Source organism: Stegostoma tigrinum, chromosome 6 (genome assembly GCF_030684315.1).
Source record: "Stegostoma tigrinum isolate sSteTig4 chromosome 6, sSteTig4.hap1, whole genome shotgun sequence".
Classification (NCBI taxonomy): Eukaryota; Metazoa; Chordata; class Chondrichthyes; order Orectolobiformes; family Stegostomatidae; genus Stegostoma; species Stegostoma tigrinum.
Window position 1 is genome coordinate 110,476,449 of NC_081359.1, and position 26,982 is coordinate 110,503,430.

At 47.3% G+C, this 26,982-nt stretch overlaps 1 protein-coding gene across 2 annotated transcripts in view; it reads right to left on the reverse strand.

The window, feature by feature from the left end:
* Window positions 1–26,982, reverse strand: part of inppl1a (inositol polyphosphate phosphatase-like 1a) — a 268,648-nt gene that overhangs the window by 24,811 nt on the left and 216,855 nt on the right. For both annotated transcript variants that reach the window (XM_048533393.2, XM_048533395.2), the window contains exons 19-24: window positions 24,820–24,909; window positions 13,139–13,252; window positions 8,884–8,972; window positions 7,928–8,015; window positions 5,568–5,723; window positions 638–713 (exon numbers count right to left, since the gene is read on the reverse strand). In XM_048533393.2, coding sequence (XP_048389350.1) covers window positions 638–713; window positions 5,568–5,723; window positions 7,928–8,015; window positions 8,884–8,972; window positions 13,139–13,252; window positions 24,820–24,909 — 613 coding nt within the window. The remainder of the gene's footprint in view (window positions 1–637; window positions 714–5,567; window positions 5,724–7,927; window positions 8,016–8,883; window positions 8,973–13,138; window positions 13,253–24,819; window positions 24,910–26,982) is intronic.

The following is a 26,982-nucleotide window of genomic DNA, read 5'->3' on the forward strand; positions in this document are numbered from 1 at the left end:
TCTAAAATCATTGACAGAAGAGCCACAGGAGAAACGAGGGCAAGTGTTTTTTAAATACAAGAGGTCAAAATTAAAAACAATTAATTAATAATAGATAAGGAACAGTGTGATCTCAGATGGCTGTGGTTATGGGAGGGATGGCAGGGTTATTGACACAGATATTCTTCAGGGGATTCTGAAGACAAGGAATGACAATATAAAAAACTTAAACTGGACAACAGGGCACGTTACTAGGTCCAGGGATGATGGTGGAATGGAAACTGGCAAGCGTGAGGGAAATGCACAGGTTTAGATGACCTTCAAATCACAGCAAGTGGAAGGTCAGCCATAAAAGTCTGGGAGGTCCCAAGAAATGGTTTCAGGTTTCAATAGATGAGCTGAGGTAACAGCAACATCAACTTTGATTTCAAGTAAATTGAAAGGATGGTAAGCTTCCTCGTGATTCTGTCTAAACACTCAAACCCTTACACATTGTTCATAATGAAACTCCTTACTCAGTCACTACTTGAAAGGTCTAGGACAGTTTCCCAAGAATGCCGAGGCCCTCCCTTTCCCTCGACCATGAAAAGAGAGCCAATATAATTGGCAAATGCAGGCGTCCGAGAAAAGAAAAGATCAGGCAAATGAATGACCGTACTTGAAGTCTTGGCTCATGCGACATCCTGGCTTCCCTTTGGTTGCTCCAGTCTCATCCTTGTCGACTCTAATCCATTCTGTGAAAAACAGTGGAGAGATTCACCCCATCAACGCTGCAGTGATCAGTGCAATATTCTTACTGGTCAGATCAGACATTTAAATATCTAAGTGATTTTACAGTGTAGGAATGATCTGGAATTTGATGTGTTGTACCTCATTGGTACCAACAGATGGGGCTGGAACACTGTCACCACTAAATAAGTGTCCACTATGACTGAAAAGTATCAGCTTACCTGACAATCAAGTACTATGAGTAAGCCACTAAAAGCCGGAAATCTACAAGATTCTACAAACAAGCTAAATGGCCAGCAAATCCGCACTTCACAATACTGTCAGACTGTTCACCATGTCCAAGTGGATAGCACTCTCAGCAAAATTAGAGAATTGTGGGTTTTAATTTCTTGTTGCAGACTTTAGCACAAAAATCTCGGCTAATGCCACACAATATTGTGGGGCTCCAATGATGTGGAGATCCCGGAGGCCCAGGTGAGCTAGCATTCCTCATTTAATCAAAATGAAACAGATCACGGATGGCACGGTGGCTCAGTGGTTAGCACTGCAGCCTCACAGCGCCAGAGACCCAGGTTCATTGCCAGCCTCAGGCGACCGTCAGTGTGGAGTTTGCACATTCTCTCCGTGTCTGCGTGGGTTTCCTCCAGGTGCTCTGGTTTCCTCCCGGTGCTCCGGTTTCCTCCCACAGTCCAACGATGTGCAGGCTAGGTGGACTGGCCATGCTAAATTGCCGGTAGTGTTCAGGGGTGTGTGGGTTATAGGGGGATGGGTCTGGGTGGGATGCTTCAGGGGGCAGTGTGGGCTTGTTGGGCCGAAGGGCCCGTTTCCACACTGTAGGGAATCTAATCTAATCATGTGTGGTTCAAAAAGCTGTTACACACAAACTGCCCTTTGAAGAGTCCGAGCAAGCTATTCAGTTGTATTATCTGCTAAGAATCCCAAAGAATAGAATAAAACCAGGCAGATCACTTAGCATTCACTAACCCAATGAAATTGACAACAGCAAACCTGACCCTGTTGACCCTATAAAGTCTTCTTTAGCAATATCTGGGGCTAGTGAACATTGTGGAGCTGGAGGAACACAGGTCAAGCTGCATCAGAGGAGCAATAAAGTCGATGTTTTGGTTTTACACCTTTCATCAGGATTGAAGAAGGGTGTAAACCTGAAACACTGACTTTCCTGCTCCTCAGATGTTGCCTGACTTGCTGTGTTCCTCCAGCTCCACACCAAATTGACTCTGACTCCAATATCTGCAGTTCTTGCTTTCTGGGTCTAGTGCCACTTTTGGGAGAGTTATCTCTCAGACCATTTGAGCAACTGCCCAACATAGCCATACACAGTAAACTACAGCTTACAGATTACGTACAAGACAATACCACCCATCCTGTCACCATTTGCCCTGTCCCAGCAGAAAGACAGAACCAGTCACGGCACTGTGGGATATAGGAGGGAGTTCCCTGAAAATCCTCAACGTTGACTCTGGAAATAGAGTCTCACAGCTTCATGTTAAAAACGGGCAAGGAAACTTCTTGCTGATCACTAGATCCTCACCCACCATCCCACACAAATAAACACATACACTTTGATGAATCAGTACTCCTCTATGTCAAACATCACTCATTAGATCCTTTAGTTCAAATACGGACATAAGGGTTGAATTCAAGAGGTGAGGGGAGGGTGACAGCCCTTACTGAATGTGACATCAAGGATGCAGAATTCCTCAAGACAGACATTTTCGAATCAACCTGATAAGAGATGTTATGACACACCTCTGGAGTGGGCCAGATATGAACCAGGGCTTCCTGACTCAGATTGGGACCATAAAACTGCACAACACGAGCAACTAGTCCCTCAGGATAATGTCCTTGGCCCAGCTGCTTCATTAATAACTTTCCCTCCACCATAAAGGTCAGAACTGGGATGTTTTCTGAGAATTGTACAATGTTGAGCATCATTTGAGACTGCTCAGATACTGAAACAGTGCATGCTGAAAGGCAGCAACACCTGGACAATAACCAGACTTGGACTGACAAGTGGCAAGTAGCACTCCCACCCGCACAAATACCAGGCAATGACTATCTCCAACAAAAGAGAATCGAACCATCACCACCTGACATTCAATCATATTACCACTGCTGAACCCTCCCACTACCAAAGTCCTGGAAGTTAACATTGACCAGAAACTGAACTGGATTAGTTATGTAAGAAACATGGCTACAAGAACACGCCAGAGTCTGGGAATCTTGCAGTGAGCAACTCACCCACCCACCCACCGCCGCCAACATTCCTGATAATCTGTCCACCAACTACAATGCACAAGTCAAGAGTATGACAGAATACACCCTACTTGCTTGGATTGGTGTAGCTAAAACTTTCTAGAAGCTTGACACAATCCAGGACAAAAAAGGCTCGAGTGCATTATCCACAAGATGCACTGCAGAAATTCACCATGACTCTCTTGACAGCACCCACGACCACTATCACCTAGAAGGACAAGGGTGGCAGATACATGGGAAAACCATCACGTGAAGCTTCCCCAACAAGACTATCATTCCTGATTTGGAAATACATCATTGTTCCTTCAGCGTGCTGCGATAAAATCCTGCAACTCCTCCCTGTTGGTATTGTGGGTCGACCGACAACATATGGATTGCAGCGGCTCACCACCACCTTCTCAAGAGCAACCTGAGTTGGGCAATAAATACTGGCCCAGTCAATGACTGCCACATCCCAGGAAATGTATTCTTTTTAAAAAGAAATGTGATCCATTTGAGAACTCCCGTCCCACACTAACGTAGTTGACCTTGAGCTGGTTTCAGAAGTGGTCCAGCAAGACTCTCCATAGCAACTAGGCTTGGCTTTCTTTGCAGCATCTGCACCAACCTCCCAACAAAAGCTGGGATAAAGCTAAGAAAAACAAAAACATGTAATGCATGTCTTATCATCTGTAACATAAGCACAGGTGACAACTGTCCACTGAGCAATTTGCCTACATCAGAACCTAAATTCCAGTTCCATTCTCCCTTGGAGGAGTAGATTGAAAAGCTCCAGTCTCTGCATTCTGCAACAGGCAATCTGTTCTATTTCTTTTTGATGTCATGCATTAAAGAGGAATATTAAAAGTTTACATACTTTTCCTGTCAATTGTTCCACCATAAAATTCATTATGATGACATGACAAGTTCACTTAGGCATTTTCCACTAAAACCATGGCCATAAGAAATTCCAATGATACTGAAGGACAGAATGTGACCACGGATAGTAGGAACTGCAGGTGAAGAATCTGAGATAACAAGGTGTAGAGCTGGATGAACACAGCAGGCCAAGCAACAGCACAGGAGCAGGAGCAGGAAAGCTGACCTTTCGGGCCTAGGCCCTTCTTCTGCGTTCATCCAGCTCTACACTTGGTTATCTCAGAACATGACCATGTTATTTTTATATGGCCCTGGCAAGCTTCTAAGTCAATCCCGAGGAAGTCAGAAACTCATCCAGAAAAGCTCTTGGCCATATTTCTACATTAGAAAATGCTGCACAGACAATGGAGCTCAAGAGGCAGAATGCAACCACAATGAAGCAGAAAGCTCATTGAGGCAGAGCATTTTTAAACAGAGTTCAAAGTAGTGCCACATCATGAGTCTTTCAATCATTGCTGGCTGAGTTCCCAGAAGTTGGGGAAAACTGCCAGGAAGTGTCCTCTGCTTCTCCTCCAGGGTTGGGAGAGCAATACTTTCATTCTTTCCTTAAAAATAAACAAGGATACAATGCAAAAGCCAGCCGGGCTCTAACATCACGGTCCATAGCAGCATTTACGCCCACGGGAATCTGCACCTATTCCTCTTCATCTCAATCAGTAAGTATACTGCGTCCAGTTCTGGTCGCCATATTATAGGAAAGATGTGGATGCTTTGGAGAGGGTTCAGAGGAGGTTTACCAGGATGCTGCCTGGACTGGAGGGCTTACCTTATGAAGAGAGGTTGACTGAGCTTGGTCTCTTTTCATTGGAGAAAAGGAGGAGGAGAGGGAACCTAATTGAGGTATACAAGATATTGAGAGGCATAGATAAAGTTGATAGCCAGAGACTATTTCCCGGGGCAGAAATGGCTAGCACGAGGGGTCATAGTTTTAAGCTGGTTGGTGGAAAGTATAGAGGGGATGTCAGAGGCGGGTTCTTTACACAGAGAGTTGTGAGAGCATGGAATGCGTTGCCAGCAGCATTTGTGGAAGCAAGGTCATTGGGGACATTTAAGAGACTGCTGGACATGCATATGGTCACAGAAATTTGAGGGTGCATACATGAGGATCAATGGTCGGCACAACATTGTGGGCTGAAGGGCCTGTTCTGTGCTGTACTGTTTTATGTTCTATGTTCTATAGCTTGGAGTGTTTGACTGATATGTTGCTTTCACTCCTCCACTCCTCCTAAAGATCCAGATTTATGTAGGAACATAGTTCTCAAGTTGCTGGCCATCTTCCTATTAAGCTTCACTGCCACCGATCCGTTCCCTGAAAAACAAAGTGCAACTGCCCTAGCCTGAGAGTTTTGACTGGAGGGCCAGAGTAGAATGCTGGAGCCTGTCCTCATCATCCTGGACAGGATGGCGCCATTCAAAACCACAACATGGAACGGCCAACTCTGGGAGTCAAAAAGGGGAGGACACCACATCAGCCACTCTTTTCAAAGGTGCAAACAAAAAGCACTAACACATGAAGCCACTTCACATCAACACAAAGCTGCAGTATAACTGCAGTCTAGCTCAGTTTAAACACCATCAAGCCCACAAAAACAAGGGTCAGCAACACCATGTGAGACAAAGCCACAAAAGAAAACAAAGCTTGCTCATGTTGACAGGCTACGCACCATAAAGACGTTCCCGAGTTCCAATCCTCTCTGCTGGCACCCGAACTTTCATGGAGCCGCGGATGTTACCAGTTTCCTCTCCTCTGTGCGACAGTGACGTCAGGAATTGCTGAGCAGTACTGCCAATCATTGACTTCAATGCAATGCAGCACTCCCCTGAGAGGGGCAGAAGACATTGGGAGAAGGGTTTAAGAATCAAGTGATGGACCTGCTGCCACAGAGAAGAATTTCACCCAACATAAATCACGCTCTCAGTTGGGGTTCAAACCAATAATGGCCTCAACGCACAGCCAGATAGTCTTGGGGTTCAAGACATGAATCAGAGTGCCAATGGAGCCCTGTGCCACCACAGGGACAATGCCAAGGGAGCAATGCGCCAGCAGCGGGGCAGCAATGAGGGAGCACTGTGCTGCATGTGGTCATCATTCGACTTAATTCCAGAATTTTACTGAATTCAAATTCCACCATCTGCCATAGCAAGATCTGAACCTGGGTACCTAGAACATGATCTAGGTCACTGCATTAGCAGTCCAGCGATAGCTCTAGTGGGCCATCACCTCCCCGAACTCCAAAGGTAGAAAAATAATTTGCGACCAGAGCTGAGGAACAGAGTTTACTGGGTGGAAGTGAAGTTTCAAAGGGGTTAGAATTATTACACAGAATGAGGTCATTTGGCCAAATCAATACATATCAACATGTTACGGTTGTACAGGACTTTGGTTCAACCACATTTGGAGTACTGTGTACAGTTCTGGTTGCTACATTACCAAAGGGATGTGGATGCTTTGGAGAAGGTGCAGAGGAGATTCACCAGGATGTTGCCTGCTATGGAGGTCGCGAGCTATGAAGAGAGGCTGAGTAGATTCACACTATTTACATTAGAAAGACAGAGGTTGAGGGGGGACCTGATTGAGGTCTACAAAATCATGAGGGGTATAGACAGGGTGGATAGCAAGAAGCTTTTTCCCCCCCCAGAGTGGGGGACTCAATTACTAGGGGTGACGATTTCAAGGTGAGAAGGGAAAAGTTTAAGGGTGATATGTGTGGAAAGTTCTTTATGCAGAGCGTGGTGGGTGCCTGGAACACGTTGCCGGCGGAGGTGGTAGAGACAGGCACAAAAGCATCATTTAAGATGTATCTAGTCAAATACATGAATAGGCAGGGAGCAGAGGGATACAGATCCTTGGAAAATAGGGGACAGGTTAGATAGAGGATGTGGATCAGCGCAGGCTTGGAGGGCCAAAGGGCCTGTTTCTGTGCTGTAATTTTCTTTGTCCTTTGTTATTTCCTAGTGTCTTCCTGTCCTTCATCGAATGCCATCTGCATTTTTTTTGAAAATTCATTCATGGGATGAGAGTGTTACAACATTTATTGCCCATCCCTAATTGCCCAGAGGGCAGTAAGAGTCAACCACACTGCTGTGGGTCTGGAGTCACATGTTGGCCAGATCAAGTAAGGATGGCAGTTTCCTTCCCTAAGGGACATTAGTGAACTAGATGAGTTTTCCCAACAATTGGCAATGGATTCATGGTCATCATTAGTCTCTTATTTCCAGATTTTATTTCAACTGAATTCAAATTCTACCATCTGCCGTGGTGGGATTGGGACAGAGTTTCCCAGAACATTATCTGAGAGTGGATTAACAGTCCAGCAATAATACCACTCGGCTATCACTTGCCCTATTCTCAATTCCTTCTCCATCATATAGTTGCTTTGCCTCTCCTTTAATGCATTTAAATTATTCCCTGTGTTAATGAGTACTGCTTTCTCACCAATCACGTAGTAAAGAAGATTGTTTCAAATTATCTATTTATTTTCTTGGACACTTATTATGGCTTGCTTCTTTTAACACCAGCAAGGAGCACCTTTCCCCACAAGGGGCAAGATATGTAGAAAAAGCAGGCCATTTCACCCTTTGAGATATAAAGGGCAAGGTGAGGCAAAGAAGAGTTTTAAAATAGGGAAATATTTTTAATTTTAAAGTAGATGGAAGGTCCTGGGAGCTGATGTAACTCTGTGACAGGTCTCTGAATGTGCATGGAAACAGTGTAGAGTTTTGAAAAAGTTCAAGTTTATTGCCAGCAGATAACGAAAGCGCACTGGGAGAACCAAGATGTGGATGAGATTTCAGCAGCAGGAGGACAAGGCTACATTTAGTTCCCACTGATGCCCAGGAAAACATTACAGGCCAGCTCACACATCAAAATCAACCATGGAGCATGGGACTGAAGTCATGCCATGGACAGATAGGTAGGTTTATCAGTTTCTCTTCACCAGACATGTCACTATGTGCAGTAGAATTAATTGGAATATGTTCACAGCTCACATTTGCTACTTTCCATTATGCTGGCAACACTTACCATAGGATTCATAACCATCCACTGATTTGACAGTGAGGAGGAGGTGCTGGTCCTGAAGATATTCAATATCAGACAGAATTGGTTTCAGCTTTAAAACAAAATGTATGCACCATTCTCAATTTAATTGTAAATCAACTCAATTAGCCTTGTGAATTAAAAAGCAATACTACCAACATGGACTTGATGGGCTGAACTGTCACTTCCTGTGCCACAAATAATATTAATTTCCTACTGTTACTAAGTGTATTTAATACACTAGTATTTACATAGACTTTCAGCAAGGGTCTGACCTATGCATATATTAAAATGGTTTAATGATGCAACATACTCTGAACAAGGGTTCCGGACCAACTACAGAGGCTTGAGCACATTACTAAGCTGACACAAAGTGAAATACTGAGGAACTGCCTTTCAACAAGGCTCGATATCAAGGTTCTGTTGGTCGTCCTGAGTGAGATGTCACTAATTTGACAAACAAGGGAAATCTCTCCAGGACCCCCGAGTATTTATTGCTCAATCAAATGGACAAACAAAAAAAAAATGATGATTTGGGTCATTGTCTATTGATGTTGTTGGGAGTTCACTGTTGCATTTCCAACATTGCAACAATGACTATGCTTTACAAATGACATTGTTTGTAAAGCACTTTGAAACAGCCCCACAATCTGAATGGGTCATATTAAAGTTCTTCTTCTTCAATCCCACCTACTCATCGTCTTAAAAGTAGGCGTTAATCTCACTCCCCCCATCTTCACATATCTTTCTTCTGTCTGGGCAAGTTTCCTGGATGCAAATTAGTGCTACGGCTCCCACACAAGTAAACATTCTCGAGGTGATGAAAGGCACTCTGTTAGAAATCTATGGTTCACCTCGGTCTTCGTTTCACCCCGAAATATGCATAAGGTACATCAATATTGCACACAACAGCATAATGAGATAGCCATTGTTTTATTTACCGTAGGGAGTTGCTTGGAAGACCAGCCAACCTTCAGAAAATTGATGTTGTCACAGCTTTGTGTATCATTTTCTGAACTTTTCTTGAATTCTGCAACAGAACGGGCAAACATAAACCAATACATTAATTCTCTCCCCTCCCAGTCATGTGTGTTGGTGTTCAGAGCAGGTAGCAACATTAAATATGTTGTAAATGTTGGCAGATTGTTCAATGTTGATCGGTAGGTACGGAGGAACAAGAGGAGGAAACACACATCAAACTGCATTCTCTCTCATCTCCTTCCAACATTAATGAACTCTGACATTCCAAAATGACAAATTTCTCCTCCTGGACACCATTCTTCCATTGCTAACACACAGGCATGCAAGGAACGAACCAAGAAATGAATTTACAAGATTCGATGTTCAGGCAAGAGGGCTGCAGAGTGCTGAGCAGCAAGGTGAGATACCGCTTCAGGATACTGTCATGGAGCACTGTCAGAACAGGTCAGAGGCCCAGAGATAACAGGGGTCTCACTGAGAATTACAAAAGAGTTGAGGTGATGTATTACAGTAAGATCAAGGTCCCACAATATTAAAAAAAGTTGAATTGGTCATCTAATCTTTGTTGCAGAAAAAAAAGTACATCTACTAGGGGAGCTGTCTCAAATAGCTGGAGTGTTTGGGCCCCAGTATGGCTGAGTACTGGGCTTCTAACTTCTACAACTGTACAAGGCAGTACCACGGAAAAGACAGCTGAAAAGCAGGATGGTTGAAGAACTGTTGTAGCCTAATTAAGGCTAATTGCCTCCTTTAAAATCTTAAACCCTGCAGCCAAACAACATAACAGGCACAGTATTTGAATTGATATTTATGAATAAAGCTAAGCTGCAGGAGCAGAAGTAGTCTATTCAGCCCATCCATATACCACTATGTTTTCATGTAGGGTAGATGCAGGATGTGTTTGATGGCAAAGAGTCTAGAATCAGGGGGTCACTGTGTAAGGATACAGGGGAGGCCACCAAGGGCTCAGCTGAGAAATTTCTTCACCCAGACAGTGTGAGCCCGTGAAACCTGGTACCACAGGAAGTGGTAGTCACTGGTAACCTCACCATGGTTGTGAGAAGTGGCTATCATCACATTTGGAATATACAAATTACACACAAAACAAAATCACAAAACTTAAATGTGCGCTTTCAATTTTAAAATGGCTTTTGGATTACAGGAATGCAGCTGACAGAGCACGGTGAGGCTCCAAATCTCTGTGTAAACCAAGACACACAAATCTTCGGCATCAGATCTACATACATACAAACCCTTTAACATATCTTTCACTCTCCATGCTCGGGCTGTATCACTGTCAGCTACAGCAATGGACTTGCAGTTTTTATTTACATGAAGAGCACCAGATTTTCTAAACAACCCCAAAACATTACAAAATGCATCAAACAGATCTTGAATACAGTGGGACTGATTCTTCAGCAACTGGAAGGTAATTATAGAATACATATTCTAAGTATAGAGTAATCCAATTATTTGCAGTGAATAATGGTGAAAGTGTTGAAATCTATTGGGAGATAGTGACATGGTGGCAATGTTACCAAATTAATAATTCAGAGGCTCAGGCTACTGTCCTGGGGAATGGACAACATTCTCTCTCAACTGCACAGCCACTGGGAAACAGTCTACACATCAAATGGCATTCCAATGAATGGCTTCTGTACATTGATTGTGGAGATCTGTGCAACAAAAAACAAAATTACATGAAGTATTGGACGTGGGTTTAAGTACCTTCTAAGCATTTGGTGAAAGTTAAAATCAATTAATAAAATCTGGCTTTGAAAGTTAGTCTCACAAACGGTGATCAAGTCAGCCAAAACTCATCCACTTTTACTGCTGGCTGGCATTTATTTCGTAGTCCCTGATTAACCTGACAAGGTGCTAGCATGAACTCAGTAGCAATTTGATAAATTCAGGTTTCCACTTTAGTTGTTTAAAGGGAAGCTAAGAGTCAATGAAGTTGTTGCTGGACCAGACTGTCATACAGTCAGATTCCTTTCTTTCACAGGAACATTAATTATTAAGAGGAATAGGCAATTTATTTATGATCATTGGCTGAATATCTAGAACAAGCTGCCAGAGGAAGTGGTGGAGGCTGGTACAATTACAACATTTAAAAGGCATCTGGATGGGTACATGAATAGGAAGGGTTCAGCGCGATATGGGCCCAATGCTGGCGAATGGGGCTGGATCAGATTGTGATACCTGGTTGGCACAGACAAGACAGATCAAAAGGATCTGTTTCCATGCTGCATGACTATATAACTAAACAGCCTGTTGTCGCCTTTCCTCCATGCTCTTTTATCCTTTTAACTCCAAGGGCTCTATCCACCTTTTTCTTGAAATCATACAACGTTTTGGCCTCGGCTACTTTCTCAGGCTGGAAAATTCAACAGGCTCACCACTCTCTGGGTGAAGAAATTTCTCATCTCATTCCTAAATGACCTACCTAGTATCATTTTTCTGTGACCGCTGGACTCCCCCGTTATTGGGAACATCCTTCCAGCATCTACCCTGTCTAGTCCCATTAGACTTTTGTAGGTTTCTAGGAGATTCACCTTCATTCTTCTGAACTCCAGTAAATATAATCATAACCCATTCCAGCTCTCCTCATATCTGTCCAGCTGTCTCAGGAAACAGTCTGATAAAGCTTTGCTGTACTCTTTCTATACCAACAACATCTTTCCTCAGCTAAGGAGACAAAAACTGCACAAAATATTCCAGGTCTCAATGAAGCCCTGTACAGCTGTAGCAAAACTTTCCCACAAGTCCATGAGAGAACCAAATGGACTGATATTTTTCTCCCAGATACAAATTGTGTCCAAGGATCTGTCTGGACCAGTTGGGCTCCTATCCTCACTGATTTGGCATTCCTGCAATGGAACACAGCACTCAGATTCCGGCCACGTAATATGGACTGGATCAGTGAAATTAGATTAAAAAGCAAAATAAAGCCTTAAATAATATTTTAAAAAGACCTTTCTTGGAACACTGCAGAGTGACCATTTTTCTTTTCAAAAAAAAACTTAATTCTTTCTTCAGAAAGATCTCAATGTCAAGACCCGCATTTATTGTAAATTCACAGCTGCATTCACCTCAGTGGCCTGTTCATCCACAAGAGGGAGCAGTCTGTAGCATCACAGAGTGCAGACTCAGGTCAACCCCCTCAGACAGACTGAAGCTGTCCGTGTCCAAATGCCACAAGACACAAGCAATACCCAGGCTTCGGCTGCAAAGTCAAAAGTGACAAGTCACACCACCTCTTCTGAAGAAGGGTCTCGGCCCGAAACGTCAGCCTTCCTGCTCCTCTGATGCTGCTTGGCCTGCTGTGTTCATCCAGCTCTACACCTTGTTATCTCAGATTCTCCAGCATCTGCAGCTCCTACTATCGCACACACCACATAAATGTCAGGCTATGACCATGTCCAATAAGAGACAACGTATCCATTGCTCCTTGACATTGAATGGCGCTATTATCACTGAACGCCCCCCCCCAGTTGCATTGTGGGTCTATCTACAGCACATGGACTGCAGTGATTCAAAAAGGTGACTCACCATCACTGTCCCATGGATAACGAGGAATGGGGAAGAAGTGCTCGGCCACCAACGTCCCACAATTGATTACAAAGGTTAGGCGATATTCTTTCCTAAAGAAATGTACGAGCTACGAATAGGAGTAAGTCACCCTTCTCAGGATTTAAAATGTTTCATAAAAAGATCATCTCTCATTCTTCTAAACCCCAATGGATACAGAACAAAAAAACGTACCCAACCCTTCCTCATTAGAGGAGCCCTTCAACTGAGCAATTCTACCTGCTCCCTTTTTGGTTTTGAATACATTAGCCTGGGTCCCTGGATTACTAATCTGGTGACATTTCCACTACATCACCGTCTCCCCCTGAAGGGGCTGGTTAAACCCCAGATGCTTCTTGGGTACTTCAAGCCTCCAGTTAGCATAGACTGTTCATAACTGGACTTAAAGAGCCAATTTATGCAGACAACTCAAGAAACATGAAATACTGTTTGTTTTCTGCAGCAGTAAAGAATGGGGCTGGTGGTGGGGGGCAGGGGGGTGTGGTGTGGTGGTGGTGTCAATTTTCGTGAGGGATGTGGAGAAGGGAGAAGAGGAGGACAGCAGGGTGTGATGAAAGGGGAGACAGAATGGAGACAGGAGGCTCAAGGAAGTAAGAGCTGGGGCTTCAGTTTGTAATCACTCACCTTCCAGACAGGTAGAGTAGAACTCAATGAAGAACTTAGTCCTGCTGGCAGTTTTTACGATGGCTTCAATATTCTCAAAGTCAATGTAAGCCTGGTCAGATGTTTTGGAGAGACCTGCGTATAAAGATGAGCCAACAATGAGTTACAAACAGCCAGACCGATTTCTCATCTTGTTAGTAACATCACCGAGTCCAGGGCTAGGTGAGAACATAACACAAGAAACAGGAGGAGTTGTCCATGTGGCTCTTCAACCTAGTCCTATCATTCAATCATGGCTGATTGGCCTGAGGGCGTCATCTCCTCTTTCATGCTAACTAACCGTAGCCCTTCACTCCTTGATGCTTCAAAAGAATCTATTTCCTCTTTAAAGTCCTTCAATTATCTCACCTCCACAACACTCTACTGTAGACAACTCCAGACATTCATTACCCTCTGGGAGAATAAATCCCTTCCATTTCAGTTTTAAATGAGAGTTCCCTTGTTCTGGAACTATGTCCCCTAGTTTGAGATTTTCCCATTTATGGAAACATACTCTCAATACTTACCAAGTCCTCTCAGAATCTCATGTATTTCAATAAGATAATCCTTATTCTTCTGAATTCTAAATGAATAAGGAACTAACCTGTTTAGCCATTCTAGATAAGTCAACGCCTTCATCCCGGGGATCAGCCAAGTGGGTATCTTCTAGTTAGCCTCCATATGCCAATATATCCGATTTTAAAAACAGGGACCAACACGGTACGCAGCACTCCAGGTGTGGTCTCAACCTTGTACAGTTCTAACAGGATTTCCCAAGCTCTAAACTCAAACCAATAAAGGTTCTATGTGCTTTTATGAAACATCTTGCTGGACAAAAATATAAAGATTCAAGAAGTCTTAGCAGGATATGTTGACTTGCAAACCTGTCCTGCTATTCATCATCACGACTGACCCTTCACGACAACTTTCAATTATCAACAATTCCCTTAATTTCCTCAGTGCCCCCCACAAAAAAAATCATTTTCATTCCTGAGGTGCAGCAGTTGCTTACTCTATCTCCTCAAATCGGACTGAAGGTGACAAACAAGAATATTAAATCTTAATTCAATCTAATACAGTCACCCACATAATCATACTTAGTTTGTATCACTCACATAAGGGGCACCCCACCCCAAAATGCTTTAGTTAAACCTAAGTACCAGACCTCTTCTTTCTTAGCAATCTTTTGGGATCAAGGTCGTGGGATTCTTGACCAGAAAAAGGTAGTGACGTCAGAGTTACTGAACATAAATAAAAGATAGATTTCTAGAATTTAAAGGGGAAAGGGAGAGAGTAGGATTGCAGCATTGAGACAGAGGACCAGCCATTATCGTGTTGCATGATGAGATAAGCTTGATGGGCTGAATGGCCTACTCCTGCTCCAATTATCTACATCACAAGACAGGATCTCCTGGTGGAGATGGCAGACTCCTTAGAACAACTCTAGAGCATTTTCTGTGAAACTCATGCATTAGTCTGTGCCATGCGCCTCAATCATGTGACAGGGAATTTCACATTCTCAACACCCAGGCTGAGTAAATAAAGTATCATTTTTATGATGTATGTCGTGATTAAGCTCATACAACATGACTAACCAACCGGTGCTGGTTTTGAATAACTGCTGCCTCAATTCTGGGTCTGCTGGCTTGTGAAAGGCTCATCTCAAGACCAGACGACTCCCAAATATGGTCCCAAGGCTATCCAGAGATTGCTGATGCCAGCCAGAGTCAGATCCAGCTCAAACTGCAACCATGGTTAACAGTTAGGATCCTAGCGAGTTTTGATAAGATTTGTAGCTCAGGTTGAGGTTCTGGATGTGAGTTTGCTCGCTGAGCTGGAAGGTTAGTTTTCAGACGTTTCGTCACCATTCTAGGTAACATCAGTGAGCCTTCGACGAAGCACTGGTGTTATGTCCTGCTTTCTATTTATCTGGTTAGGTTTCCTTGGGGTTGTGATGTCATTTCCTGCATTGGTGATGTCATTTCCTGTTCTTTTTCTCAGAGGATGGTAGATGGGCTCCAAATCAATGTGTTTGCTGATGGAGTTCCGGTTGGAATGCCATGCCTCTAGGAATTCTCGTGCGTGTCTCCGTTTGGCTTGTCCACAAGAATTCCTAGAAGCATGGCATTCCAACCGGAACTCCATCAGCAAACACATTGGTAGATGGGCTCCAAATCATCCCCTGAGAAAAAGAACAGGAAATGACATCACAAACCTAAGGAAACCTAAACAGATAAATAGAAAGCAGGACATAACACCAGCGCTTTACCGGAGGCTCAGTGATGATGTTACCTAGAATGGTGACGAAACATCTGGGAACAAGCCTTACAGCTCAGTGAACCAGCTTACATCCGGAACACAATAAAGACCCACTCTCTTGTGGACCGAGAGGAGGAGAGTGCTGTCTTGGAGGTGAAAGGAGGACGTCGGGTTGGCTGTGCACCCTTGCGACCAGTGGATCTTAATGCTGGCTTCGGCCTAACGCTGGTTCAGGGGAGCAGCCAACCTGCAACGAAGGCTGTGGCAAGTGCTCGTGCCCCATGTCAGGGGGTCTGGAACACCATCCGTGTTTCTGTAAAGAAGGTGGATGAAGGTGCACCTGTGGACCGCACCTTCTTCGTGAAGAGGGTCCTGATGGACTGTTGTGGGTTCGCTGCTGCGGACATTTACTGCCTGCAGGATTTCCCCGGAGGAGGTTTTTACGACGTGACCTTCCGGAGTGCCAAGCTTTGCGAGCGCTTCCTGGAGGTTTTCAAGGAGAAAGGAGGTGAGGGCCCCCTCTCTGTATTGACCGCTGTCCCACTGTTTGTGATGCCAGCACAGAAGAGCCATATGGTGACTGTACACATGTACAACCCGCATGTGCTAGCAGTTGATGTCCTGACCTTCCTCGGAGTGGCTTGCATGACTGGGTAGGTGGAAGGGGACCTAACTGACGTCGTGGACCCCTTTGGCATCTGGACGAGTAAGAGGCAGGTCAAGGTGACGCTGAGGATGGGCGCAGATGGGAATGTCGCACACCCACTGTCCAGCTTCGCGATCGGCGGGAGCAGGGGCTACCTGACCTATGCAGGGCAACCTAAAGTCTGCCATGCCTGTGGTAGGTCAGGTCACATGGCGGCCGACTGCAAAGCCACCATCTGCAGGAACTGCGGGGAGGAGGGACACCTTGCAAAGGATTGCCCACAAGAGAAAAGCTGCAACCTTTGCGGGGAAGCGGGCCACTTCTATAGGGCATGCCCGCGGCGGGGTACCACCTACGCCCAGGTCGCCGGCAGGGGAAATGCGGGGCCAGCCCCCCCCCGGAGGAGAGGAAGGCACCAGGGCCCAGCAAGGGCCCCACTAATGTGCAGGAGGGCCAGGCCGTGCAGGAGGGCCCAGCCCTGCAGGCTCCGATCCCCCCCCGACAACCCGGAGCCAATGGAGGCGGCGACAGGCGACCCAGGGGAGTGGACAACAGTCCGGAAAGCGAGGAGGAAGGTGCGTCGACGGGCCCAGGAACCGCAACCATCAGGCGGGAAGAGGCAGCTACAGGGGGGCTATAAGAGCTCCTCTGACGAGGAGGATTCGGAGAGGGCCCACCCGAAGCAGAAGTTAAAGGTCTCGAGGGGGAAGGAAAGCAGCACCCCGCTTCCAGGTGACGGGAGGCGTCCTGAGGCTCCCTCCGACACCCAGTCAAGTGCTGCTGGAGCACTGGAGGGCCCCCCGGAACTTCCAGGCGGGAAGGAGGAAACAGCGCGTCCCCAGCCTGACGCGGAGCCGGACCCTCCTGCCTCCGCACCCCTGACGGGGGGATGCCACCCGGAAGGCAGCATGGACGGTTTCCTGAGCCCGGAGAGCGTCCAGCAGTTTGCCCAGGCAATGGGCATGAAGGGACAGATGGAGAGGCTGGACCTTGGACTTGGGGAGGGTACTGCGGTCACTGCCCTCAATGGGGGTACGAATTGCGAGCATTAATGTGCGCAGCGTCAAGTCAACCGCGAGATGTGTGTCCACGTTGGCCTACCTGACCACCATCAAGGCGGACCTCCTGTTTCTGCAGGAGTGCGGGATACCGCACCTCGGCAGGTACGGGAAATGGTCCGGCGCCTGGACCTGTGGGCCTTCGATCTGGTCGGGGGGTAACTCGCTCCTCGGGCCTGGCTATTCTGCTGCGGGGGCGTGACTTCACCATCTCTCAAGTTCAGGTGGTGGTGGGGGGGGGGCGCCTCCTAGTGGCTGACATCACCTACAGGAATGCTCCCCTGAGGCTGATCAACGTGTACGCCCCAGCAGTACGGAGTGAGCGGTTGGCCGTCCTGCAGCGGCTTTCACCCCTGCTGGCTACGTCCAGGCCGGTCATCCTAGGCGGAGACTTCAAGTGCATCATTGATGCAGATGGAAGATCCGGCGTGGGGACAGCGGGTGGGGGGAGTCAACTGGACGTCACGTCCAGATTCCTGATGGGCACGGTGAAGGACGCCAAGCTGCTCGACGTCTTCAGCACCCCTGCAGACGGAGCGCAGCAGAGGTACACCTGGTCGCGGCCAGACAGGTCTATCCGCTCAAGGATAGACTTCCTGTTTGTGTCACGGACATTCTCGGTCAGGTCCGCCGGTGTTCTTCTCTGACCACTGCCTCCTGTTGGCCGACTGTCACTTACAGGACGACCAGCAGGCCGGCAAGGGGACGTGGAAGCTCAACACGACTCTGTTGACCCCAGAGAACGTCGAGGAGCTTAAGAGGGAGTACGCCGGTTGGAGAACCGTGAAACCCCTCTGAGTCTCCAGGCGACTGGTGGGAGACAGTGAAGGAGAACATCAAGAGGTTCTTTGTCCTCAAGGGTGTTCAGAAGGCAAGAGAGAGGCGGGGAAAGCTGTCGCGACTCCAGAAAAGGGTGCAGAACCTGCTCCTTCTGCAGTTGATGGGGGTCGATGTCACAGAGGACCTCCGCGAGGTGAGGGGCCAGCAAGCCTCACTCTTCGCCGCGGAGGCCTCCAGGATAATCTTCCGGTCCAGGGTCCGCTCCGTGGAGCAGGACGAGACGTGCTTGCGTTTCTTCTTTCAGAAGGTGCACAAAGAGAGCTCTGTGCTTAGCCGGCTGAAGGAGGACGACGGCTCGGTGACGTCGTCTCGGCCCGACATTTTGAGGATCAGCAGATCCTTCTATGCCGGACTGTACGACACGAAGCCCACGGACAGCACGGCCTCCGAGTCGTTCCTGTCGTCGATCACGGAGGTCTTAGACGACGGCACGAGGGAGTGGCTGGACCGGCCGATATCCCTGGACGAGCTGGCCAGAGCCCTCAAGTCCTTGCAGAGGAATAGGACTCCCGGAAGCGACGGCTTACCGGTCGAGCTGTATTCTGCTCTGTGGGGCCTGGTCGGCCAGGACCTGCTGGAGGTGTACAATAGTGCGCTTCGGGCAGGGGAAATGTGCAAGTCCATGAGGAAGGGCGTCATCAACCTCATTTACAAGAGGAAGGGGGAGAGGGAAGAAATTAAGAATTGGCGTCCCATTTCACTTTTGAACGTGGACTACAAAATCCTGGCCAAGGTCATTGTCAACCGGGTCAGGTCTGTCCTGGAGTCAGTGATTCACCCTGACCAAACCTGTGCTGTGCCAGACAGGAAGATCGCCGAGAGCCTCGCGCTCATCAGGGATACCATCGCCTACGTACAGGACAGACGGGTGGACACCTGCCTCGTCAGCCTGGACGAGGAGAAGGCCTTCGACAGGGTCTCTCATGCTTACATGAGGGACGTCCTCTCCAAACTGGGGTTCGGGGAGGGCATCCGCAATTGGATCCAGCTGCTCTACGCCAACATCATTAGCGCAGTCTCGATCAACGGGTGGGAATCAGACAGTTTTCCCGTCAGATCTGGAGTCAGGCAGGGCCTCCCGCTCTCTCCCCTGCCTTGTTTGTGTGCTGTGTGGAGCCCTTCGCCACCTCCATCAGGAAGGATGTGAGCCTGAAGGGCGTGACTATCCCAGGCAGCGGAGGCCTTCAGGTCAAGACCTCCCCTGTACATGGACGATGTCGCCATCTTCTGCACCGATCGTCGGTCGGTGAGTAGGCTGTTGGACATCTGCGGCCAGTTTGAACTGGCCTCGGGTGCCAAAGTCAATAGGGGTAAGAGAGAGGTCATGTTCTTTGGGAACTGGGACGACTGCTCCTTCATCCCCTTCACCGTCAGAACAGACTACCTGAAGGTGCTGGGTGTTTGGTTTGGTGGAGCTGGGGCATGCACTAAGACTTGGGAGGAGCGTATCACCAAACTGAAGCAGAAGCTGGGCAGGTGGACGCTCCGGTCCCTCTCCATCGCGGTTAAGAACCTGGTTGTCAGGTGCGAGGGGCTTTCGGTACTGTTGTATGTGGCGCAGGCCTGGCCTATTACCTGGTCCTGCGCCGCTGCGGTCACCCGGGCCATCTTCCACTTCATTTGGGGGTCGAGGATGGACCGGGTCCGCAGAGACACCATGTACAAAGACCTGGGAAATGGGGGAAAGGGCGTACCGAACGCCACCCTCGCCCTGTCGGCTACCTTTGTGTGCGGCTGCATCAAGCTGTGCGTAGATCCTCAGTACGCAAACACCAAGTGTCACTACTTACTGAGGTTCTACCTGTCCCCGGTGTTGCGAAGGATGGGCCTGGCCTCGTTGCCGCGGAATGCTCCGAGTAGTTGGACCGTCCCCTACCACCTGTCCTTTGTGGAGAAATTTTTGAAAGGAAACACCTTTGACCACAAGGCCGTCAGGCAGTGGTCAGCACATAGTATCCTCAGGACCCTTCGGGAAAAGGAGAGGGTGGATCCCGTCGTGTGGTTCCCCACGCAGACTGCCAAAGTCGTTTAGCAGAATGCCTCATCGCCAGAACTTTCAAACAAGCACAAGGACATTGCTTGACTGGCGATGAGAGAGGCTCTGCCAGTGAGATCCTTTATGCATGCCCGGAATCTCTGCACCACTGCACGCTGCCCTCGAGGTGGCTGCGGCGGGGGGGGACGAGACTGTCGATCACCTCCTTCTGGAGTGTGCCTATGCGCAGGAGGTCTGGAGGGGGATGCAGTAGTATTTGTCGAGGCTCGTCCCGAGCAGCTCCGTGACGCGGGACTCCGTGCTCTACAGGCTGTTTCCAGGGACGCACAACGAGACCAACATCAACTGCGCCTGGAAGACCATCAATGCGGTGAAAGACACTCTTTGGTCTGCCCGCAACTTGCTGGTCTGCCAGCTGAAAGAACTGACCCCGACCGAGTGTTGCAGACTGGCGCACTCCAAGGTCCAGGGCTACATGCTGAGGGACGCGCTAAAGCTTGGGGCAGCCGCCGCCAAGGCGCGGTGGGGAAAGACCACCGTATGAGCCCCCTCGTCCAGAAAAGGGAAAAGAATCCTATCTGGTAACTGGGCCCAGCTGGCGCCTTCCCCAACTGGTCAGGGGGCCAACTGGGACTGTGCAGGGTGACGACTGCCGGGGCGGTTTCTTTGCTTTGTTTTTTTTTCTCTGTTTTGTTTTTTTCCTTTAGTTGGTGTATGTACCCCCGGGTAACCCGGAGTGGCTTGCATGACTGGGTAGGTGTATAAATGTTTTATTTTTTGTACATTCTATGAATAAAGTATATTTTTTCAAATTAAAAAAAAAGTGAATGTCTGAAAACTAACCTTCCAGCTCAGTGAGCAAACTCACATCCAGTTAGGATCCTAGTTTTTCATTTAGCAACTTGAGCAAGACACAAGCCATTTTAAAATCAGTGGTACTTAGTTTTAGATCTTTTTAAAACTATTCGAGAGATGCTGGTGTCATTGGCAAGGTCATCATTTACTACTTATATCACAAATGAGTATTTGCTCGGCTGTTTCAGAGGACAGTTAAGTGTGAACTACATTGCTGTGGGTCTGGAATCTCACAGGCCCTGAGCAGACAAGTACAGCAAATTTATTTACTTTAAGGACTTTAGAGAACTGGTTAGGTTTTAATGACAGTACCTTTACATTCTCTGGCTCTTTTGAATGAACTTCAATTAAACTTCCTAGTTGCCACAGTGGGACTGTTCTGCCTTTGGATTACTAGTTGAGTAATGTAATGATTCTGCTACCATGACCCTTCAACGAGATGGTCACATTCTAACAAAGCCTGGATCATAATGCACTGTTGATCACGTCCATATTCTCAGCTATTTTCAGTGACAAGCTTCACTCTTCACCAGCTAACCGTAGCAGACCAGCGTGTTGAGTTTGTCAGAAGCACCTTTAGTGGATCAAGCGTGAATGATAAGCGATTGCATTCACATTATCACCGTTGTCATGGATGTCTGCACTTGCATCAGCTGTGACCCCAGTCAACAATTCCAGCTGCTTCAAGTAACACAATATAGAACACAAATAATAGGCTGCTCACATTCATATTGACTGACGGAGTCTCTTTATATTTGTCTGCAACACACAATCACAAAATACCGCGACTGATTCATGTGCAGCTACGGACATCAAAAGCTCACTCTCAGTCAAAGCACTATCTTCCAAGCTACTGAACTGTCAAGATGCTTGTTGTTCACTCTACACTGCTTTTAATTCATGCAATCCATTCAGTTCAACAGATCTATAATCTTCATATAAATGCTCATGACTCCTCAACTCACATTCAATTACAGTTCCATGACACTCATGCATTAACCTGTGCTACGTGGCACAGAATTACACATTCTCAACACCCACTTGGTGAGTAAATAACTGAGGTGTTATTTTTATAATCAGTGATGACAGGTGGTAGCTCAGACCACGACCACACTGCATGACCAGATAATCTGTTTTTTTCTGATTTTGGTTAAGGCATAGATATTGAAAAAGACACCAGTGCTATGAAACCTTTTGCATCTGATTGAGGGGTAAAACAGTATTTCAGTTTAACATCTCATCTGACAAACCAACCCTCCAGCAATGCTGCACTCCCTCGATACTGACTCTCCAAGTGTAGTAATCCTCAATAATGACCCAACAACAGTGCAAAACTCCATTCATAATGGCCCTCTGATGATGTGGTACTTCCCCAGTAGGGGCCAGCAGTGCAATGCTTAAGTACTCCAGACAGTGTGGGACTTTCCCTGCCACCATGGCAAAACTGCCATGTCCTGCCATTTGTGTGACATTACCCTCGTGCTCCCCTATAACATGCTAACAAAACACTTGCAGAGCATTAATGGGATTAGACAAAATCAGCATGGATTTATAAAAGGGAAATCATGCTTGACTGAAGTACAGCAGATCACTGCGGATGCATAGATAAATGTGAACAACATGCTCGCAGACAAAATTAAAGCACATGGGATAGGGGTAACATACTGGCATCGATTGAGAATTGGTTGACTGACTGGAAACCAGAATAAATTTAGCTTTATCTTTGTGGCAGGCAGTGGCTACTGGGATCAGTGCTTAACTGCTGAGTCTATAAATAGCTTAGATAAGGGAATCTAATGCCATACTTCCAAGAAAGAAATTAACACAAAACAAGTCTAAATTGAGAGTTGTGAGGAGGGTGCAAGGAGGCTTCAGGGTGATCTAGACAAGTTGAGTGAGTGGGCAAACACAACAGATTCAGAATAATCTTGGTAAATGTGAAACTTAAATACTTTGATGTGAACAGCAGGAAGACATTATTATTTAAATGGTGGATGTACAAAGGGATCTGGTAATCTTTGCACCCATCAATGAAGGTAAACAGTGAGTAACGATAAAGGGTCTATGCCCAAAACGTCAGTCTTTCTGCTCCTATGATGTGCTTGGCTTGTGTTCATCCAGCTCGACACCTTGTTATTTAGGCAAATGGTATGTTGGCCTACTTTGCAAGATGATTTGAGTTGAGAAGTAGGGATGTTTCACTGCATAGAATCATTGAACCCCCACAGCGTGGAAACAGACCAATTGGCTCAACAAGTCCACACCACCCCTCCGAAGAGCATACCAACCAGAGACATCCCTCTAACCATTCTCTATAACCCAGCATTTCCCACGGCCAATCCATCTAACGTACACACCCGTGGACAGTAGGGCAGCAGAGTATAGCCAATCCATCTAATCTGCACATCTTTGGGCTGTGGGAGGAAACCAGAGCACCCAGTGGAAACTCGGAGACAAGGAGAATGCGCAAAGTCCACAGAGACAGTTAGGAGAGGGTGGAATCGAACCTGGTTCTCTGGTGCTAACCCTGAGCCACTTGCAGTTACATTGGGTCTTGATGGGACCACATATGAAGTAATTCTAACAGTTTTGAGGATATTCTTGTCAAGCAGGGAGTGCAACAGAGGTTCACAAAGCTGATACTGGAAATGGCAGGACAGTCAAATGAGGAGAGATTGGTTCAACTGGGCCTGCAATCACGAGAGTTTACAACAATGATTAAATCTAATTGAAACATTATAAAATTCTATACAGGAACAACAGACTAGATGTGAGAGGATAGGTTTTCTCGTTGGGCAGTCTATCACTTTGAGGCACAGTCTCAGGATACAAAGAACAAAAAATAACAAAGAACAATATAGCACAGGAACAGGCCCTTCAGCCCACCAAATCTGCACCAGTTCCTAACCCTCTATTCACCACCTGTTCATGTGTCTGTCAAGTATGCCTTAAACATTGCTGAAATGCCTGCTTCCACCAACTGCATTGGCAGTGCGTTCCAGGTATCCACCACCCCCTGCACAAAAAATTTTCCCTGCAATTCTCCCAAAACTTTCTGGTTCTCACCTTGAACCTGTGCCCTCTGTAGTTAACCTTTCCAACCTGGGAAAAAGCCTCTGACTATCGACTTTATCTATGCCTCTATATCTATGGTATAGATCATTTAGGACTGAGATGAGGAAACATTTCTTTACTTAAAGGGCAGTCAACCTGTAAAATTCTCAACCACGGAAGACAATGGAAGCCAGGTCACTATATTCATGAAAGAGATAGAAACATTTTAGATTTTAAAGTTATCAAGGAGTATATGGAGAAAGCAGGAATATGGCATGGAAACAAAGGATCAACCATGATTATACTAAATGGCAGAGCAGTGTCAAACAGTCGAACAGCCTACTACTGCTCTTATGTTGCTGTGCTTCAACAGTGCGGCACTTCCATTGTACTGCTCCTCTCACAATGTTACACATTTACACTACAGCCCTGCCAGCAGTGCCAGTCGCCTACAATACCACTGCTCAAACAGTATTATGCTCCTTCAGCACTGCCTCTCCAACAATGTAGTGTCTTTCCTAGTGCTGATGCTCTGATGGTGCAGCATTTAGTATCAAAAATGAGGAACAGCATGGGTTCAGTTAAACGCCTGAAGGCACTTGCAATTCTTTGGGCAGAGGGAAAGGATGGAGGTGAACAGGCTTGGCCTGGCTGGAGTATCCCCCACCAGTGACCCCTGCATCATCTGAACACTTTGATCACATTCAGCATCCTGATTCACAAATCAATTCTACTCAAGACAGCCACAAAGGAAACTTGCAACGTTCTCCGGTGCCAAAGTTCCAGGGGTCACTGAACATCAACAATCAGATGGGTGGTTTTTGTTTGGATAAAGGGATTTGGTTATATAGATTAGCCTAAGCACAGAGCGTTGTAGTTTTGCTGATTTGTGGAACAGCATCAATGGGCTGAATGGCCTCTTCCCTGTTTTGATGCCCCATGTGAATACACTCACCCTTTTTGGATACAAACTGTGATGTCACACCGACTTCAAAAGTGCCAAAGGCTGGCGAGTGGTCACTTGTCACAATATCGTCCGTGCAACCTGGATAGAGAAAAATAAACAAAAGTAATGAATCTTACTGAAGGGGGAAACCCATACACATCAGCAGGTGCAATGAGATTTATGGGAGGATCAGCTTTTTTTTGTTTTTACACAATCCCTCTTCAGTTCAGCTTGTCTCTGTATTCCAGCTTGAGACACCTGGTATAGAGTTGATAAAATGTAGCCCCCTTACTCCCATACTGCAAATGATGATTAAATTTAACACATACTCAAATCACTCAATTAATGGAAATTGAAGTGGTTTATATTAAAGACAAAGGAGTCATTCAAGATTGCCCTTAGTAGAATGCAAATAATCTGAAATGATAAATTTTACAAAGGCGAGCACTAACAAGATTAGCCAAATTCCCACTCAATTTAATTCAAAACCTAATTACTTCACATGACCATATTTTCAGGAGGGCACCAGAAGTGAGAGATGAAAATGCACGTTGAGACAGTTAGGGTCAGAAAATTCCAAGACAACTAGAGATATCTGACAGAGCAAGTAACTGTAGGAAAGGGAAACAGTGAGTTGTAAGTTGTTCCAAACGTTAGGAATAGCTGTTCCTCAGCCTTTTTAAGGTTGCAAAGACAAACTTTTGTCCCATACAATGTTTGATCAAATCTACACATGGAGGCTGACAACCAAACTCCCACCACAAACCATCCCCACAGAGGGGGAGGGGAGGGGGAGGGGAAGGGGAGAAACGAAGTCAGTGTGAGCAAGGCACAGACATGCATGGAGGCACACACACAGAAAAGGTGCAGACGGAGGCACACATTCTCAGGGTGTCAACATAAATTGGAGGGAGAAGAGGGGAGAGGAGAGGGAAGAGGGGAGAGGAAAGAGGGAAGAGGGAAGAGGGGAGAGGAAAGAGGGGAGAGGGGAGAGGGGAGAGGGGAGAGGGGAGAGGGGAGAGGGGAGAGGGGAGAGGGGAGAGGGGAGAGGGGAGAGAAGAGGGGAGAGGGGAGAGGGGAGAGGGGAGAGGGGAGAGGGGAGAGGGGAGAGGGGAGAGGGGAGAGGGGAGAGGGGAGAGGGGGAGAGGGGAGGGGAGAGGGGAGAGGGGAGAGGAGAGGGAAGAGGGAAGAGGGGAGAGGGGAGAGGGGAGGAAAGAGGGAAGAGGGAAGAGGGGAGAGGAGAGGGGAGAGGGGAGAGGGGAGAGGGGAGAGGGGAGAGGGGAGAGGGGAGAGGGGAGAGGGGAGAGGGGAGAGGGGAGAGGGGAGAGGGGGAGAGGGGAGAGGGGAGAGGGGAGAGGGGAGAGGGAAGAGGGGAGAGGGAAGAGAGGAGAGGGAAGAGAGGAGAGGGAAGAGAGGAGAGGGAAGAGAGGAGAGGGAAGAGAGGAGAGGGAAGAGAGGAGAGGGAAGAGAGGAGAGGGAAGAGAGGAGAGGAGAGGGAAGAGAGGAGAGGAGAGGGAAGAGAGGAGAGGAGAGGAAAGAGAGGAGAGCAGAGGACAGGAAAGGGAAGAGAGGGGAGCAGAGGAAAGGGAAGAGAGGAGAGGAAAGGGAAGGGAAGAGAGGAGAGGAGAGGAAAGGGAAGGGAAGGGAAGAGAGGAGAGGGAAGGGAAGAGAGGAGAGGAGAGGGAAGAGAGGAGAGGAGAGGGAAGAGAGGAGAGGAGAGGGAAGAGAGGAGAGGAGAGGGAAGAGAGGAGAGGGAAGAGAGGAGAGGGAAGAGAGGAGAGGGAAGAGAGGAGAGGGAAGAGAGGAGAGGGAAGAGAGGAGAGGGAAGAGAGGAGAGGGAAGAGAGGAGAGGGAAGAGAGGAGAGGGAAGAGAGGAGAGGGAAGAGAGGAGAGGGAAGAGAGGAGAGGGAAGAGAGGAGAGGAGAGGGAAGAGAGGAGAGGAGAGGGAAGAGGGGAGAGGAGAGGGAAGAGGGGAGAGGAGAGGGAAGAGGGGAGAGGAGAGGGAAGAGGGGAGAGGAGAGGGAAGAGGGGAGAGGAGAGGGAAGAGGGGAGAGGAGAGGGAAGAGGGGAGAGGAGAGGGAAGAGGGGAGAGGAGAGGGAAGAGGGGAGAGGAGAGGGAAGAGGGGAGAGGGGAGAGGGGAGAGGGAAGAGGGGAGAGGGGAGAGGAGAGGG